This window comes from Trichosurus vulpecula, chromosome 3 (assembly GCF_011100635.1).
Source record: "Trichosurus vulpecula isolate mTriVul1 chromosome 3, mTriVul1.pri, whole genome shotgun sequence".
Classification (NCBI taxonomy): Eukaryota; Metazoa; Chordata; class Mammalia; order Diprotodontia; family Phalangeridae; genus Trichosurus; species Trichosurus vulpecula.
Window position 1 is genome coordinate 325719 of NC_050575.1, and position 16082 is coordinate 341800.

At 34.1% G+C, this 16082-nt stretch overlaps 1 protein-coding gene across 7 annotated transcripts in view; it reads right to left on the reverse strand.

The window, feature by feature from the left end:
- Nucleotides 1–16082, reverse strand: part of LOC118843675 (ankyrin repeat and KH domain-containing protein 1) — a 119253-nt gene that overhangs the window by 30278 nt on the left and 72893 nt on the right. For 5 of the 7 annotated variants that reach the window (XM_036751419.1, XM_036751416.1, XM_036751418.1 and 2 more), the window contains 8 exons: nt 10337–11089; nt 4736–4881; nt 4460–4571; nt 3835–3980; nt 3165–3307; nt 2564–2777; nt 1051–1226; nt 664–826 (listed from right to left, as the gene is read on the reverse strand). In XM_036751419.1, the coding sequence (XP_036607314.1) occupies nt 664–826; nt 1051–1226; nt 2564–2777; nt 3165–3307; nt 3835–3980; nt 4460–4571; nt 4736–4881; nt 10337–11089 (1853 nt within the window). The remainder of the gene's footprint in view (nt 1–663; nt 827–1050; nt 1227–2563; nt 2778–3164; nt 3308–3834; nt 3981–4459; nt 4572–4735; nt 4882–10336; nt 11090–16082) is intronic. The other 2 variants (XM_036751421.1, XM_036751420.1) reach the window with 1 other exon arrangement.

A 16082-nucleotide genomic window follows, 5' to 3' on the forward strand; every position in this document is an offset into this window, starting at 1 on the left:
CTAACTCTTATGGCTCAACTTCTTCACCACAATGGCTCTAATCCATACTTATGTGGCCTACTGCCCCCTTTAAAAAAAATTCAGTGCTCCCATGGAAATCTGTAAACAGTTTTTTGAAATTGGAATCATTTTCAAAAAAATAAATTTTTTTTAAAAAATAACACATCTTAAATTTAATAATTTATTGTAAATTTGTGAGTTTTTTTCTTGTATTTGAATTCTGATGATGCAAATATTTCATCATGTAACCATATAGCACAGTGCTGTAAACAAATCATTACATGAAAATATTCCTGACAATGCACGCTGAACTTCCTGCCAACACTTGCTTGTTAAGACCTATGCGCAGACTTGACAACTGATTGGTCATAACTTGCATTTTGTGGTTATAATTTGCATTTTGTGTGTTTATTTGGAAAATAATGTAATCACTACGACTTCAGCTCTGTTACACAACAGATGAAACATGTACAAATGGTTTTTCAAAATTTTCTTCTCTTCTTTCCTTATGCTCATTTTTAAATTCAATGCCCCTTAATTACACCTGAGGCTACAACCACCCCTCTGGATCATTCCAGAGCCCCCCAAGGGGCAGTACTGCCCACTTTGAGAATGTCTGATCAATAAGTTTGCTATAAAATCTAGTTTCTGATATCAAATCACCTTGCGAAATGCTGACATGAGAGGGGTAATCTTTCGGTTATCTGCAGCATCCACATCAGCACCTGCTTGCACAAGCAACTGCACCACATCAAAGTGACCACCATTTGCTGCCAGCCAGAGTGGTGTGTTTCCTTTCTTGTTACGAACATCAATATGGGCTCCCCTATAAAAATCAAAATATATTTAATATAGTTATATGCTCGGTTTAAAAAGTGACTGAATTTTTCAAGTGTTCTCTAAAACCTTCTATCAGATACTATGATGTGATGTAGGAAACGGCCTTCCTATCTCAAAAAACATCAGAAAAATATAAGCATTATAATTAGCATTAAAGGGCTTAGCAAAAGGGAAATAGATTATTCACATATTGATAAAACCTAACTTCACCTATTAATAAGTAGCTCGCAAAATTTGTAGTGGCCTTTGTCTGCTGCTATTGTTAAAGCTGTATCTCGTGAAGAAGGCACAGGAGGAGCATTGACATCTGCTCCTTTATCTAGGAGAACTCTTCCAACTTCTGCATATCCTCCTGAAGCTGCTTCCATCAAAGGGGTAAGGCCAGTCTGAGCAAAGAAAAAAATGTTAGCATAAGCCGGTATGGCTATTTTTCAAAGGTTAAAAAATCAAGTGATAAGAAAGTTTTAGTTCTAGTGATTAAGTTAAAGCATGATCATCCTGGATATAAACACCAATATATTAGAGAACATTTTAGTTCATCCAAACTTGGATGACTTTGAGCAAATCTGATGACAAAGAGAAATGAATACTTCAAGCCCACATATTTGTAGTCATAACAATGCTGTTGGAAAGGCATTTCCCTGCCAAATATAATTTCCAAAAGATCCTGAATTTTCCCTAGGGCACACAATCATGGGTACTAGAAAATAACAAGGTCTCTTTGGCGATTGCAAAGCCTAAGTAAGAAGTGAGTTTTTTGTCTTCTCAGTTGTAAGCTGAGGGCACAAATTATATCTTAACTGAACAATACTAATGATCAGCACAGTGCACTACAGAGTAGGTACAATTCAATAAGTATTTTTTAAACACCTATTACAGGTAAGGGTATTATATTTACTAAATTTCTTGAACTAAACACCAAACTAACTTAATTCAAGTTCTAGGAAATCTAACCATGGAAATACAGCTCAAGGAAAAACAAAACCCAGATTTTCACTTAATGGAATCAGTTAATAAACCTTATGCTTTCCTAACATGAAATGACCCACAAATATGGTGATTATTCGCATCTCTACTCCATTTTCTCTTTAAAATATTTATTTTTATTTTTCATTTTCAGTTCCAAATTCTCTCTCTGTCTACCCCCTCTCCCTTCCATTGAGAAGGCAAGAAGCCTCACAGCTATTCCTAATATAACACCACAAATAGTGAAAATGGAACATGGACTGATTTATGGTACATTTTCCAAATCTAACATATGAGTATTGGTTTTAAGTTCAGGAGAAGGAGAACCAGCATTTAAGAAAATGTTAAGAGGCATATCTAGGCCTGATAAAAGGAAAAATTTCCAAAACAATAATAACTATCCAAAAGTCGAATGGATTGCTTTGGGAAGCAGTGGGTTTCCCTTATTGGAAGTCTTCAAGGATAAGCTAGTTCACCACTTACAGGTTATATTGTAGAGGTTCAGGTATGGGCTAGAATTAGATGGCCTTTAAGCTCCCTTCCACATCAGAAATTCTATTTAATATAAAATAATTGGGGGGAGGGGGATTACCAAGCTACTATTCGAGCATGTCTTCGCCCAAATTCTGTCACTACAGGAAACAAAGTGATTTTAACCAGTGTGAACAATTAAAAAGAATTTTCATTAAATCTGACATTAAAGTTATTTTCCTCTTAGAGAAGCAATATGAAATGTTACGAAGGTGCAATATTTTACCTTTGCTCTATGCTCAACATTTGCTTTTCGGTCCAAGAGCAAACTGACTACCTCTGCTCGTCCCTGGAAACAGGCCAGAGTAAGTGCTGTGTTCCGATTAGTCTCTATCTGAGCATTAATATCAGAACCCATATCAAGCAACAGCTTCACTGCAGGAACATGCCCATTCATGGCAGCCAACATGAGAGGAGAAATGCCTAGTTTACTCCCAGTCCTGAGGAAAAAAAAAAAAATCTCAGCGAGCAGAAAACTTCCTGCACAAAAGACACAAGAGGAAAATGTTTTGTTGGAAAAAAAAAAAAAAACAACTTTGTTTTATTTTCTGACTCCAAAGTTATAGACAAAATTTCAAATGGTGACTCTCCCAGCCAATGGTTAACTTAACACCCCTTCCCTTAAAAAAAAAGACTACTGAAATTATGGATCACTGAAAGCAGCAAAATAAGAAACAAGCTGTGTGTTACTGTTTATATTAAGCATTTTTGTTAGAGGAGTTTTGGCTGACTTAATCTAAAACCATGCATCCAAACATTTAGGAGAGACGGCTTAGACTTTAGATGACAGCTACCATTCAGAATTATTGTGAATGAACCATTCTTACCGGGAATTAATTTCTGCCCCAGCATTAAGCAGAATTTTGATGATATTCACATATCCCCCAGATGCAGCTAGACTCAATGGTGTATAATCTGACACATTCCTATGTTCTTTATTTGCCCCTCGAGCCAGCAGCAAGTCAACTACCTGGAAAGTAAGGAATGAAGAGAAATCAAGTTTATAGTAAGGGTTCATCCATCAGGAAAAAATAAACACTGGGGTCTAGAACTTTTGTATCAAAATTTGTGACATTATGATTAAAGGGAAGCCTCATAAAAAGGCCTTAGATCTCTAGAGATCAGAAAAAGCACCCAAATTGTTTCCAATAGATTTAAAGCCTTGAAACTCGAAACTACTACATCAGCAAAATGTCACCCTGTTAATTTTTCAACTGGTTAAATGCTGAAAGATTATTTCAAAGTTAATAATAAGATCTTAACTGGAAGAATACCAGAAGCTTGGGGTTTCATATACAGAGAAAAGCTGATGTACATTGTGGACTCTACCATACAGCATTTCCTACAAGCATGAAAATTTCATATTTCTCACATTCTTTAACAGAGCAAATGATGTAGAAATATGTGTAACAGTTTCCGTTGCATGCTGCTAAAATGACAGAAATGTGTATTTATAAAGAAAGTCAAAATTCTATGTAAAATATTAAAAGTGGTTACCTCTTGACGTCCACCAGAACATGCAAGTGAAAGTGGGGTGTCCTTAGTGCGTTCAGACTGTGCTTCTATGTCTCCACCTTTATCTAAAAGAATTTCCACTACTCCAACATGCCCAGCAGTTGCTGCTAGTATCAGTGGGGTAAAACCTAAGCCAAAAAGAGTAATTATTTCCTGAGCATTTCCCCTCATCTATTTTATTATACTCAATTCAGTGAAAATAATGGTCATTACTCTATGAGAGGCACTAAACAATAAACTAAATTGACTCTGTTAGTGACAAACACCCATCACATAATGCAAAAAAAAAAAAAAGAAAGAAAAAGCAATTCTAAGTCAGTAAGAACCCTCAGAATTGATGCCCTCTTGAGCTGTATTTTTGGATTAGATTTGGAGTAGGAAAATTATAACTTGTTTCACTTCTTGCAAATTAGGTACACAGTGATTTTGAAAAGCTGCTTACTGGGACCACAGAGGACCTTAGATGTTCATGGGTAAAATATTTTTTGCTTAATTTCAAAAGTGAGATAAAACTTATTCAGCCAATTATTGCTCAGATGAAAATCTAGCTATTTTCTCTGCGAACTATGAGCTGATATTTACTAATTACCAAGATTTTATTTCTTACCTTTCTTGTCTCTGTGCTCAATTTTTGCATCTCGTGCAATTAATACGGACACAAGTTCTTCATGACCACCTGCACAGGCAAGCGTTAATGCAGTGTCATGGTTACTCTCCGTCTAGGAAATGTAGAAGCAAAAAGATTAAATATTTCTTATGTGAAATACTATTCAAATGGAGATATGGGGCATCTGTGTGAGCAAAATTCTGTAAAATTGTGATTCTAATTCCCAAACTGAAATCTCAGTGCACAAGGTGAATCTAAGTAAAACCATCTACTTACGTGAGCGTCAATGTCAACTGAAGGGTACATAGGGAGCGCTGGCTGGGAAGCCGCACTGCTTGGGGTCTGTGAACAGGGTTCAGGTGTTGGGGACTCTGTAGTGTGAGAAGAACTGCTGGACCCAGTGGGCACTCTGCTACTCACAGCTGAAAAACAAAATACATATTGTTGAATTCCTCTCCTAAAAGGAAGAGGGATTAACAGTATGTCATACTATGTAGTATACCACAAATTTACTTTTAAAATAAACATTTCACCATAGTCAGCTTACATAATACGCTGCCTAAGTGCAATCATCTGCACTTAACTCCCTTGACTGTGACAAGGACTGAAAAGTATTATTTTTCTTAATTACAGCTATTAGGCAAATTCTCATTATGGCTCATTCTTTTTAAAAAGTGTCATTTAGAAGAAAAACCAAAAGTTGGAATAGTTTTTACATAATTAGCAAAGTATCATGATTTTTATTATTTAAGACATTTAGAAATAATTTAAAAAGAACTCCATGTCTAAAATCAAACTAATAAAAATGACCACAGGGTATTCATTCATTCTGAGGTATCCCTGAATAATTACTGAACCAGAGTGTAAAATATATGGTAGTCTGTCACCATTTAAAAGGTTCCATGCCAGTTATTCTTTGGAGGCTTTCTAAATGTCGTAACTTCTCTATATGGAAGGTAGGCGCACGTCTGTGCTCCAGAACAAAGGTGCCTTTTCTAGCACAACTTCTTAGTGCCATCATTTGTATAGTGAGGATAATTTCCACTTCATCTACTGGACAATTGTTGCCAAACTTAATAATGATCACACATTAAATGCCCTGGAGCACTACAAAACATTGTATGAATCTAGAGTATTTTTATTAATAGTTAAATAAAGTTTTAAAAATAATTAAGGAATTTTGCTTATTCAAGCTATACTTCTCCATAGTGTGAAGAAATGTTTTAAAACTTACATTAAGACATTTTGATCAATATTACAGCTATACAGGAGCTGTTCCAGAGCTTTTCTTCTTCTTCTTTTTTTTGGTAATTAACACATACTAACATTCAATAGCTCCAATCATATAAGTGACTAGTATTTTAATAGCATTCTGCCTTTTGTACCTTGCTAGTTAAGAAATATTTTTCCTTTAGTAACAGGAAATATCTAAAACATCTCTGCTGAAAGTCTCAAAGGTCCACAAAAAACTTAAAAAGCATTAACAATGAAAAATTAAAATTAAAATACATGTGGAATAACAAGAAATATTTCAAGAAAATGTTATCAGAAAGGTAAAAATTTCAAGTAAGATTCCTAAGGTTTTTTTTCATTCCTAGCTAAATATTATCAGTAACTAATAATAAAAATCTAATTCAAGAGCAACAAAGGATTTACCAACATTTTAAAGTGTAGAAATGTGGGAAGACTGTTATCACTCACTCCATTTCTTTATGAAATTAAGGAAATTCACCTTAGTAAGCCATACATGGACAAAAAAGTCTCCCCTTAAAGTAGAACCATGGAAGAATATTACCCATTCAAATCTACTAATATATTCATAAAGTAAATACAAATCCATCTATACTTGACAATTATAAGAGTCACAGAGCACACTTACGATAGGTTCCTTGAAATGAAAACCATTAAACCTAGCTTTTGTATTATAGTCAAGTTCTGAAATGGTGATTTACATAATAAATTATGGTAAATGTTTGCCTGAATGGGGCTTCTCATTTAAAACCAAGCTATTTCTATACAAGAAAACTTAAATAAAACCCATTCCTGATTTATTTTTTTCAAGTTGTATTTCTGCATATCAAGTTTCCACAAACCAAAGTAAACAGCATTGGTAATTTGTTTTTAGCTTCCAATATTGTGCCACATACACTGACCAATTAATATAAATAGAAACAAATTGATGTCATATACACTTAAACATTTTACATAGGAAACCTTTTAAAAAAAAGTTATCCAAAATGCCATTAAATTAGAAAATGTAGACTATTTTATGATATGGCCTATATCCTCTAAGTTTACTTCAAAATATCTCTCTTGCTTGTAGTCAATCTTTCTTTTATAATAATGCCATGCTACTGTTTCAAAACAACATCCTACAATCACCCAATAGTTTCTCTTTAGCTTACATTTTTTCAAATAAATTCATTCACTTATAATTTACATTTATCTTTTCCATTGAAAAATGACACACTTTGCCTCTATAATACTACTTGTACTATGTCAAACACTAATCCAGGTTGGTGTAAATAATGGGAGGCTATAGCAGTCAAATACGTAAGTTGAGATGTTAAATTTAATTGACTTTAACGCATTAAAAATGATGAAGGTGGAACTGAATAAAATGAATTATCATTTTCCTTTGAAAATGGCTATTTTTTACCTTTAATTTTTCATATTAGTTGATCAAATGAGACAATGCATTTAAAGCATTATATTAATGGTCAGTTATTACTAAATTATTGTAGTATTAATTAACATTCAGAATTTATTATCTAAATGCTTCTTTGAGTAAACTAATCATTGAAGTGCAGTTATTCTATTTGTAATAGAAAGATAAACTTAAGAAAGTGGTGTTTGTTATACTAGAGACAATGAGGGATAATTTATAATTGTGAATTTAATTTTTTAAAAATTGAGTGCCTTTAAATGGCTTTTTGTTTCGGAAATTAAAAAATTCTGGTCTGAAAAACTTGATACACCAAAGTGAAAGAGCTCCTATCTAACACTACCTTTCTTGTTGACTTCAATTTTTTCCACCAAAATTACAAAAAGATTTCAGAACAAGTTAGACTATTGGTAAAATAATGTTTTCAGCATGAAGTACTAAAGTTCAATCTGGGGAAGTCAGGATTTGTGATTTAATTAGTGTAGGGAACTCAAGGGAGGAAACTCCTTCCACAAAAGCAGAGCCACAACTGTTCTGCAATTTAGTCTTAGAATTTCCTGGGCACTGTGAGACTACGTGCTTTGCCAGAGTCACATAGTGAGGATTGGAACCTAAGTACTTCCTGATTCAGAGGACGGCTTCTATCGATTATGCCATGCTGCCTCTTGCTCCTGTTCCTTAAGGAAGAAAAATTTTAATACAATAATGATTTTTTTTTACGTAAAGGTAATTTTAAAAATTATTTGCAGATGTTACAAAACTAGCATTAATACTTTACTGTAGAGATGACACAGACAGGTAGTCAGATCTCGAATTATGACTAAACATCAATTTTATTTAATAAAATGGCTGAAGTATTTGCATATGTACAAGAATTAAAATGTTTTGTAAACCTACTTTTTAAGCCCTGATTATAATTTTGCAATTCACTATTCCAATAACAAATTTTATTCAATTCAAATTTAAAACAAATTTTTAAGTTTTTAAAAATTTCAAGTTTTAAAAATACTCTAAAATGCTAACATCAATTTGATGACTTTGACATGTCCTTTTAGAAAATCTTCCATAATGCATACAACTGATTGACTAGTGATGTGGGATATTTAAAATGTGAGCTAAGCACTAAGATCCACAAAGCTAAAAAGAACCTCTGAGATCATCTAGCCTAACTGACTCACTTTTTGGAAGAGGAAACTGAGGTCCAGAGAGGTTAATTGATTTATTTAAGTAAAGTCACACGAGTAGTTAAAAAAAAAAAAAGCAGAATCTGGAGTCTAACCCAGGTCTTCTGACTAAATCCAGTACTTTTCCACTACATTCTCTCTCTCTGTCCCTCCTTTTCTCTCTTCCTCTACTCCTCTTCCCCCTCCACATCTTCCCTACTTCTCTTTCTCTCCCTCTCTCCCTACATGCTCTCTCAGAAGTGGACAGAAAATTTAGTCACCTCAGGACCTAAGATCAGAGAGGTTCATTGTAAGATGATTATTTACAGTGACTGATTGAAGGCATATAGAGATGTTATGATCTTTGTGAATGAAGGGAGTACCCATATCAAGGAAATCGTAGTTCTTTAAACTAATGCTAACTGTGGAACCCGTAGTTTTAGAGGTATTATTTTAGAAGTATTATGCAAGTCACCAGAGTTTTATCATCACCACAGTTCATTCGCAGACCAAGATTTGTTTTTGTCCAAACGAGAGCTCAAAACTAACAATGAGATTTTATTCATGTTCATCACTAAAATTTACAATAGATTTGAGAGGTGGGTTGGAATCACACAACAATTAAAGACTGAGGATCATAACACTATAAACCACAATAATTGGAAGATTTTCACTGTTTTTTAATTCCCTTTAAAAAATTAATATATGCCTCATTTGCAGGGTGATGCACGTAATTCAAGGTATTATAAGAAAATACTATAGACAATCCTAAACATAACTGACTGCTTGCCAATAACTCATGTTCAAAAGCGAAAAATTTCTAATTTAAAGAATCACATTTCGATAATGCCACTCAAGATTAAAAAACGGTTGATCTCACAAAGGAAACAGAACGGAAAACTAGAGTTAGGGAATAGGAGGTGTAAGAAGAACAAAAGGCAATGAATGACAGAAGGGGGAAAATGTTGGAATTAAGTTACCAATATCTGGCATGCTCTTGAATATTATTTGAAGTGGGTTTTTATTCCTGAATTGACCCTACTGTACTACCAAAAGCCACGTTAGCTCTTTCAGAGGGTCCTTTCCTTATCCTTAGGAAGGGAAGCAATTAATTGTCCTGTTTCCCCCTTTGCTAGGAAGACGATGAAAGGCAAAGTAAGCTTGTCTAATTTGCTTACAACAAGTTAACACTTCCAGATAATGATTAAACAGAGAAGCATAAGTGTAGATTGCTAGCCCTTCCATGTACATTTTGGGGTATTTTCATCGAGATATTTAATGCAGGGGAAGCCTCGAATCTTCAACCCATCACACTGTGACTACTCTTCAGCACTTTAATTTTGTAAATAGCAAAGCTCACAATAACTTATGTCAACAAAATTAAAAGCAAATTTAACTAAAGACTATGTTACATTATGACTCCAAACATAAAAAATAAATAGTACAGTAAAATAGCACAGTGAGCAGAGCACCGGCCCTGGAGTCAGGAAGACCTGAGTTCAAATCTGACCTCAGACACTTGACACATGTACTAGCTGTGTGACCTTGGGCAAGTCACTTAACCCCAACTGCCCTGCCAAAAACAAAAAAAAAATAGTACAGTAAAATAACAGATGGATAAAGGATAAACATATGGTAATTTCCACAAGAAATATGGAAGAGTCCATCATTTCTTTAAAAATATGGCTCATTCCCTGTGAACTAAGATATCATACAAACATGTGAGGAAGTTATTAAAGTTGTTGATATACCAGAGATCTCCAACAAAGGAACTTAGCAATGTTTATTTCTTCATTTTTGCAAAGTGACAAAAGGAGAGGAAAAAAATAAAAAAATCTTGTGTTTGAGTGCTGTTAAACTTAATAATATTCCCTTCCAAAAATACACAAGGAAATGAGTAATTATACATAAGACATTTCCAAATTGAAAAACATCAAGAGGTATATTTTTGGAGGGTGTGTGTAAAGAAGCTGAGCACACAAGTTAAAGCAAAAAAAATTTATATATGTACATATATGTAAATATAGATAGATATATTTCTTAACCCACCTGCTATCAGGTCATCAAGAGTGTCGGTAAGCGTCTGTGCTGGAGTTGCAACCATTAGTCCATCTGGTTCTTGAACTAACAGTCCCTGCCCATGTCCAGCAGTCTGTTGTTGTCCTACATTCTGCTGATTACCTAATGTTTTCTGAAGTTCAAGAGAATTTGTCCCATTATAACCTAAGTCACCAGAAAAGTTACACTGTGAAGACGGTAAAGGCTGGACAGGGACAAAATCAATTTGTTCTGCAGGTGGTGGAGACTGTTGCTCATTATCATCATCTTCCTCTTTAGCTAAGACTGCATCAACCTGAGGTAACGCTGAAAAATTATCCTCTGGGATACTGTCGTCTCCTTCCCCTTCTGGAAAGACACCTCTGTGAGGACACTGTTGTTGTGCTACTGATGTGTCTGTCTGACCTTTGGTCTCCAAGTATTCTTTGGTAAATTGCTGTTGTGTTTTCATTTGCAATTGCCTTTCCACTTTCTGCAGTTCCTTCAGTATTTTCTTTTTCTTCTGGACTTGTTCTTCTCTGTTCTTTTTAAGTTCTTCTATCTTATCTTTGTTCAGAGGTTCACCTTGAATTAACTCCAACGATTTGAGCTGTGCTTTTTCAATAGCACTAATCCTTTGTCCCAGTTCATTCAGCTTGCCTTCAGTCTCCTCTACTATGCATTCCAAAGGCTGGTAGGGGTGAAAAGATGGCAGTAGATCCTGATCTGCTACCTGCAGGGAACTTGACTTCTGCTTGGATGTACCTAAGCACACGAAAAATGTTTGAAAAAGTGCCATGCTAAAAAAAAGTTAGCCACCCCTTCCCAGACCCCCCCCCCCACAAAAACCCTTATTAATGCTGTAGAATGTATGTCAAAAAGGTCATGTTAATATTAAGTAGATTAACATCTATGCTCATTTACAACACATTGTAAACTGGCATGTGACGAATTTTGAGATCTGAATTTTAATTCTTAATGCCTTAAGCAACAGTATTTTGAACTAAATAAATCTTAAACTGAATTTATTAGAATGGATTCAAAGAGCATCAAATCTAAATCATCATCAGTCCTGTTTTAGAAATTTGCCTAATGGGCTTATTAGCAAATCTGTTAAATCCTTTAAAACAGCATTAACGGTTTTCTAATAAGAAGAGATAATAAAAAAGATAGTACTCTGTGGGTACAGCTCTGGTGAGGGTTTTCCAAGCTATCCGTTTTTTTCTTCTTAAAGATGAATCACATCGTGATCATAATTTTTCATGTTTTATCCTTGCAGATCTTTCTAATATTTAAGCTTTTCTTACTGCAGCTTCCCTGATTTTGGATACTACAAATACCACACCATTCAACTCAGCATTCAAAGGGCAATCAAAAGAAAACAATTCAGAAAGAATGAAGTCATTATTTTGGAGAGAAGACAAACTCATTCTGAAAGAGAACCACTGGTGTTCTGGCTTTGAGAGAGCTAGATAACATTCTTATAATCCCTCAGCTTTATGGGTGGTGCTTAAAACAAGTGAACTTTGATGATATAGGTATTAATTGTTTTTTTAAAATTGGGTAGGTACCTCATCTTTTCCCCCTTTCCTCTTTTTCTATCATGTCTATTTGGCTGCTAAAAAATTAAAAATCCTACCATTTAGATACAAAATAGAAAAAATATACTTTAGATTTATAACGCAAATCAAAAAGCTCCTTTCGAAGTGAATTAAAACAAATCCTGTTTAGAAAGAATTGGCCAAAAATAGTTCATGGCTCATTTTGATTGGGGTCAGTGTGTCTAGTCACTTGAGTAACAGAGTACTTAAAAATTTAAAATTTAGAGGCAATATATATTCAAACCACACTCAACAGTTCTTAGGTTCAAAGGAAAAATATAAGGTCATGAGGGAAGCATTAACACATCTTGAACAATAACAGAGTGACGAGACCTCTAAAGAAAAGTGAGAATTCAACTGTTTTCTTACTAAAGAAATTCCAATACTATACCCAGTTCACCTGCTGCATCATGTGTATGAAAGTATCTAACACTTTGTCCCTTATAAGCTAGCTCTTCTTTTGTGACTATCATATTCTTACCTTTCCCAACACATCAATGCAACTATTGTAAGAAGCTTAATTTTAAATTAAAAATAACCTTCAGACAAACATATCATTATCTGCATTCAATTTCAGATTATCAGTTGAACACAGCAATAAAGAAAAATTTCTTGAGCAACACTTTTTTAAAACAATTACTACTCTTAAGATTCCATAGAAGCTTCTAAATCAGACCTTGCTGTTAACAGGTAAAGGGAAATAGATTACTATTTGTTCACAGTATTACTTAGATTATGTAAATTCAGGGGAGTGACAATTAAATAGAGCTGAAAAGGAGCAAATTTAGGACATAACCTTTAGTCACATAAGGCATTTACATCAGTCAGTGAATTTAGAAATTCTTCAAAGCATGAGGATTCCTGCAGCCATTTACGCTCTCTGAAATAATTTTGTGTAACTGCAATATAATTCTGATTTACAAATAAGCAATGGTGGGAAGACTGGTAGTCAAAATAAGGTGATACTCCATTTTAAGCCTAGAACTTTGAGGTCAATGACAGATCGGAATGGCACTGTCAATCTTGCTAATGCAAATTCATTTAAGAAGCTTAGAATAAAAGATAATTGAAATTGATCTATGTAAGTGACTAGAGCTGTGTACACACAACAAGAAAAAGGAAGGGATAAATCTAAACTAAGGTAGTTCCGATCAAATCTGGACTGGTGCTACTATTTCTTTAGGAGTGTAACCACAGCGAAGATTTAAAGCGTCTTCCCAAAATTTCCCATGAAAATGGTAGGTAACAAGAAAAAATTGTAACAGATATGAGCAGCATGTGATACATACACTTATTGGTAGTATGACTATCCTTGCCACCTAAGAATAACTTTCTTTCTGAAAAAGATTTTGAAATGAGATGTGTTTGGAGTCAGTGAGCAGTGCCAGCTCAACGCACTGTAAAAGAATGGATGCAATTTGTCGTTTTTGCCTATTGTTTAAATTGCATTTAATGAAAGCATCTATATAAGCATGCCAAACCAAATATCACAATTTTGACTAGAAATTATTTCCAATTCAAATCTTTGGTTCCCAGGATATAAGATACATAGAGATTAGGAAGAGATAATGTGATATCTCTAAAGACTGAAGCATCAACTATATGTAGCAGTATATATATACTATTTTCCAAGGAATGAGCCTGAGTGAAAGTAATATAAGCTTCCTGTTGGCAACTAACTCATGTACAAATTAGGTTTTGGTAGTTATGCAGGTACTACTTGCAGGACACCAGCAAACAATGAAGGCCCCATTTCCTGCATGTGTTTTGTTAATTGCACTTTGTTAACTGAAAATAAATTTAATCTTCTTGTATGAGTTTGTAATATCATAAAAGTAATACCATTTGGAAACACATTAAGGTAGACTCAACGCTTCTCCTCTGTTTTCTGTACTGAACTTAATACTCACATGTCTATCTTCCTTTCACTTCCTCTTTCATCTATTTTTTTTATTTCCAAACTTCAAAGTACTATGTTGTCAATGGTGTGAGCACTCCTACTTAGAGACTATAAACCCTCCATGCTTTAATAAGCTGTTCTTTCTTGAGCTGGTGTGGCCAGATAAAAATCACTACCTGATAGCCATCTTTTGGTGATGACCCTCTACATATTTAGCTAGGATGGTTCTGGAGACAGACTTATAGTCTGTCATTAGACTCTTACACTACTCTCCCTATTACTGAAACTAGATACAATTTGTCAGGAGCAAATTAAGAGATTCATGCAGATTAAGAACACTGGGCTTTGGTTTTTGGGAAATATGGTTGAAAAAAGACTTTTTTAGAATGTAAGGTTTAGCATTAAATTATTTCAAGTGACAAAAGCTTAGTTGTTTGCTTTTTTTATTATCCAAAATCACAATCATAAATAACAATATGTTTACTGTTAACATAAGAGCTATACAAGTCTTAGGTGATAGTTCAGATTAGCCTTGAATTGTAAATGGGGAGCTTAATTTCCTAAGAACAAATGTCACAAACAAATTCAACGAAAATCCTATCTCTTTACAGATTTCAAGAGCAAATCTTCCCCACACTCAGTCATATAAGGTAACATGTCTTAAACCCTTAATATTTTACATTTATGGCAATAGTCTCACTTGCTCCATTTCTACTAGCTCCCATAAATGTCAGATTCTTGGCCCTGAACTTTATATACCTTACTTATCTAGGTCTTGAGTCTATGTAAATATAAATATGTGTGTATTGCATTTTAAAAACAAACAAAGCACACATTTTAAATGAGGAAGCCAAATACCATTCCTATGATTTGGTAAGTGACAAGTTCTAAAAGCAAAAGTACGTTCAATAGATGAAAGTTAAGTTTGTTCCTTTAGCATGTCTCTTCAGACCTTGCTGTAAACAGGTAAAACGAAAGAAGTGATTCCATTCATACATAAAACTTAATGCCAAAGAATATGGCTGTCAGGATTTGGAAGGCAAAAGTGTTGTAGAGTATTTGGCAATATCCTTCTAACAATCTTACTGAGTCTTTAAGGGAGTTTGGTAATCCTCTTACATATACGCAAGTACATTTTTATAGGGCTGGTTGGGTAGTAAAACTAATCTCCAGGTAGTAAAAACAGATAACACTAAAAATTCCTTCAACTAAGAATGTCATTTTTAGACAGCTGTTCATGTGTAAATAGTAATGTTGTGGCTGTGATAAAACGCTAAATCATTAGGCGCTAAATATTTAGGTAGAAAAGGAATGGAAAAAATGATTAAATTAGAGGAATAAGGGGAAAAAAGAGGACCTGGGTAGAAAGAACATGAACTGTGAAAGAATAGTGAAAAAGAGAATAAATGATAATTACATGGATAATACTAAAACCTATCAGATTGCTAGATAAAGAAGCATAAAAAGAATTATTTGAAAGCATGATTCCTAAAACAGAAGAGCAGAAGGGGCGTTCTGGAAGATGAGATAAAACACTAGGAATTTATGGACTTGATTAAAATAGGGGGAAAAGTGGACAAAAGAGCTATTTTATCATCTGAAGTTAACTTCCTTTGAGACACTTTGGGAAGCAGGTAATAAAAGTGGAAGATACTGAAAGTGCAGAAAACTGAGATAAAGGATTTTACTAGGTGAGAAAAGACAATTTACAGTCTTGTGCACATGTCTTGGTTGTTAATGAAGAAAGCTTTCTTCCTAGCAGCTTGCATTTAGGTACAGTGAAATTGCTGATACAAATCAGAAAAACTGACTTCAATATGCTAAACTCCCCAAATTAAGAATATATATGGCTAGCTTTTCCGAATGTGCAAGCTATTACCATCATGTATTTTCTATCAAATGATTTTTCCTGGTAATACATTTTCCTATGGTACATTTACATGTATGAATATAACAGGATCACTACAAAGTAACATCAAAAGTTTTGTTTTGCTCAAGTGGTTATTATTATGCTTGAACCTACACTTAGACATTAGGACCGAGACAATTAACTTTCTTTGGCTTAGTGATTTATAAAGAACATTCTAGGAAGACTATTTTACTTTCATTCAACTCAGCAGTGGTACTTCCTATTCAAAAGAAGTGATTCAATGAACTAGCAAAAATCAGGTTACCTCTATGTACATCAGTTTTTGAAAAACTTTTGTTTTCAACAGCAGCGTCCTAAGGTTTTCTTGTGTGCATTTCCAAGTATACT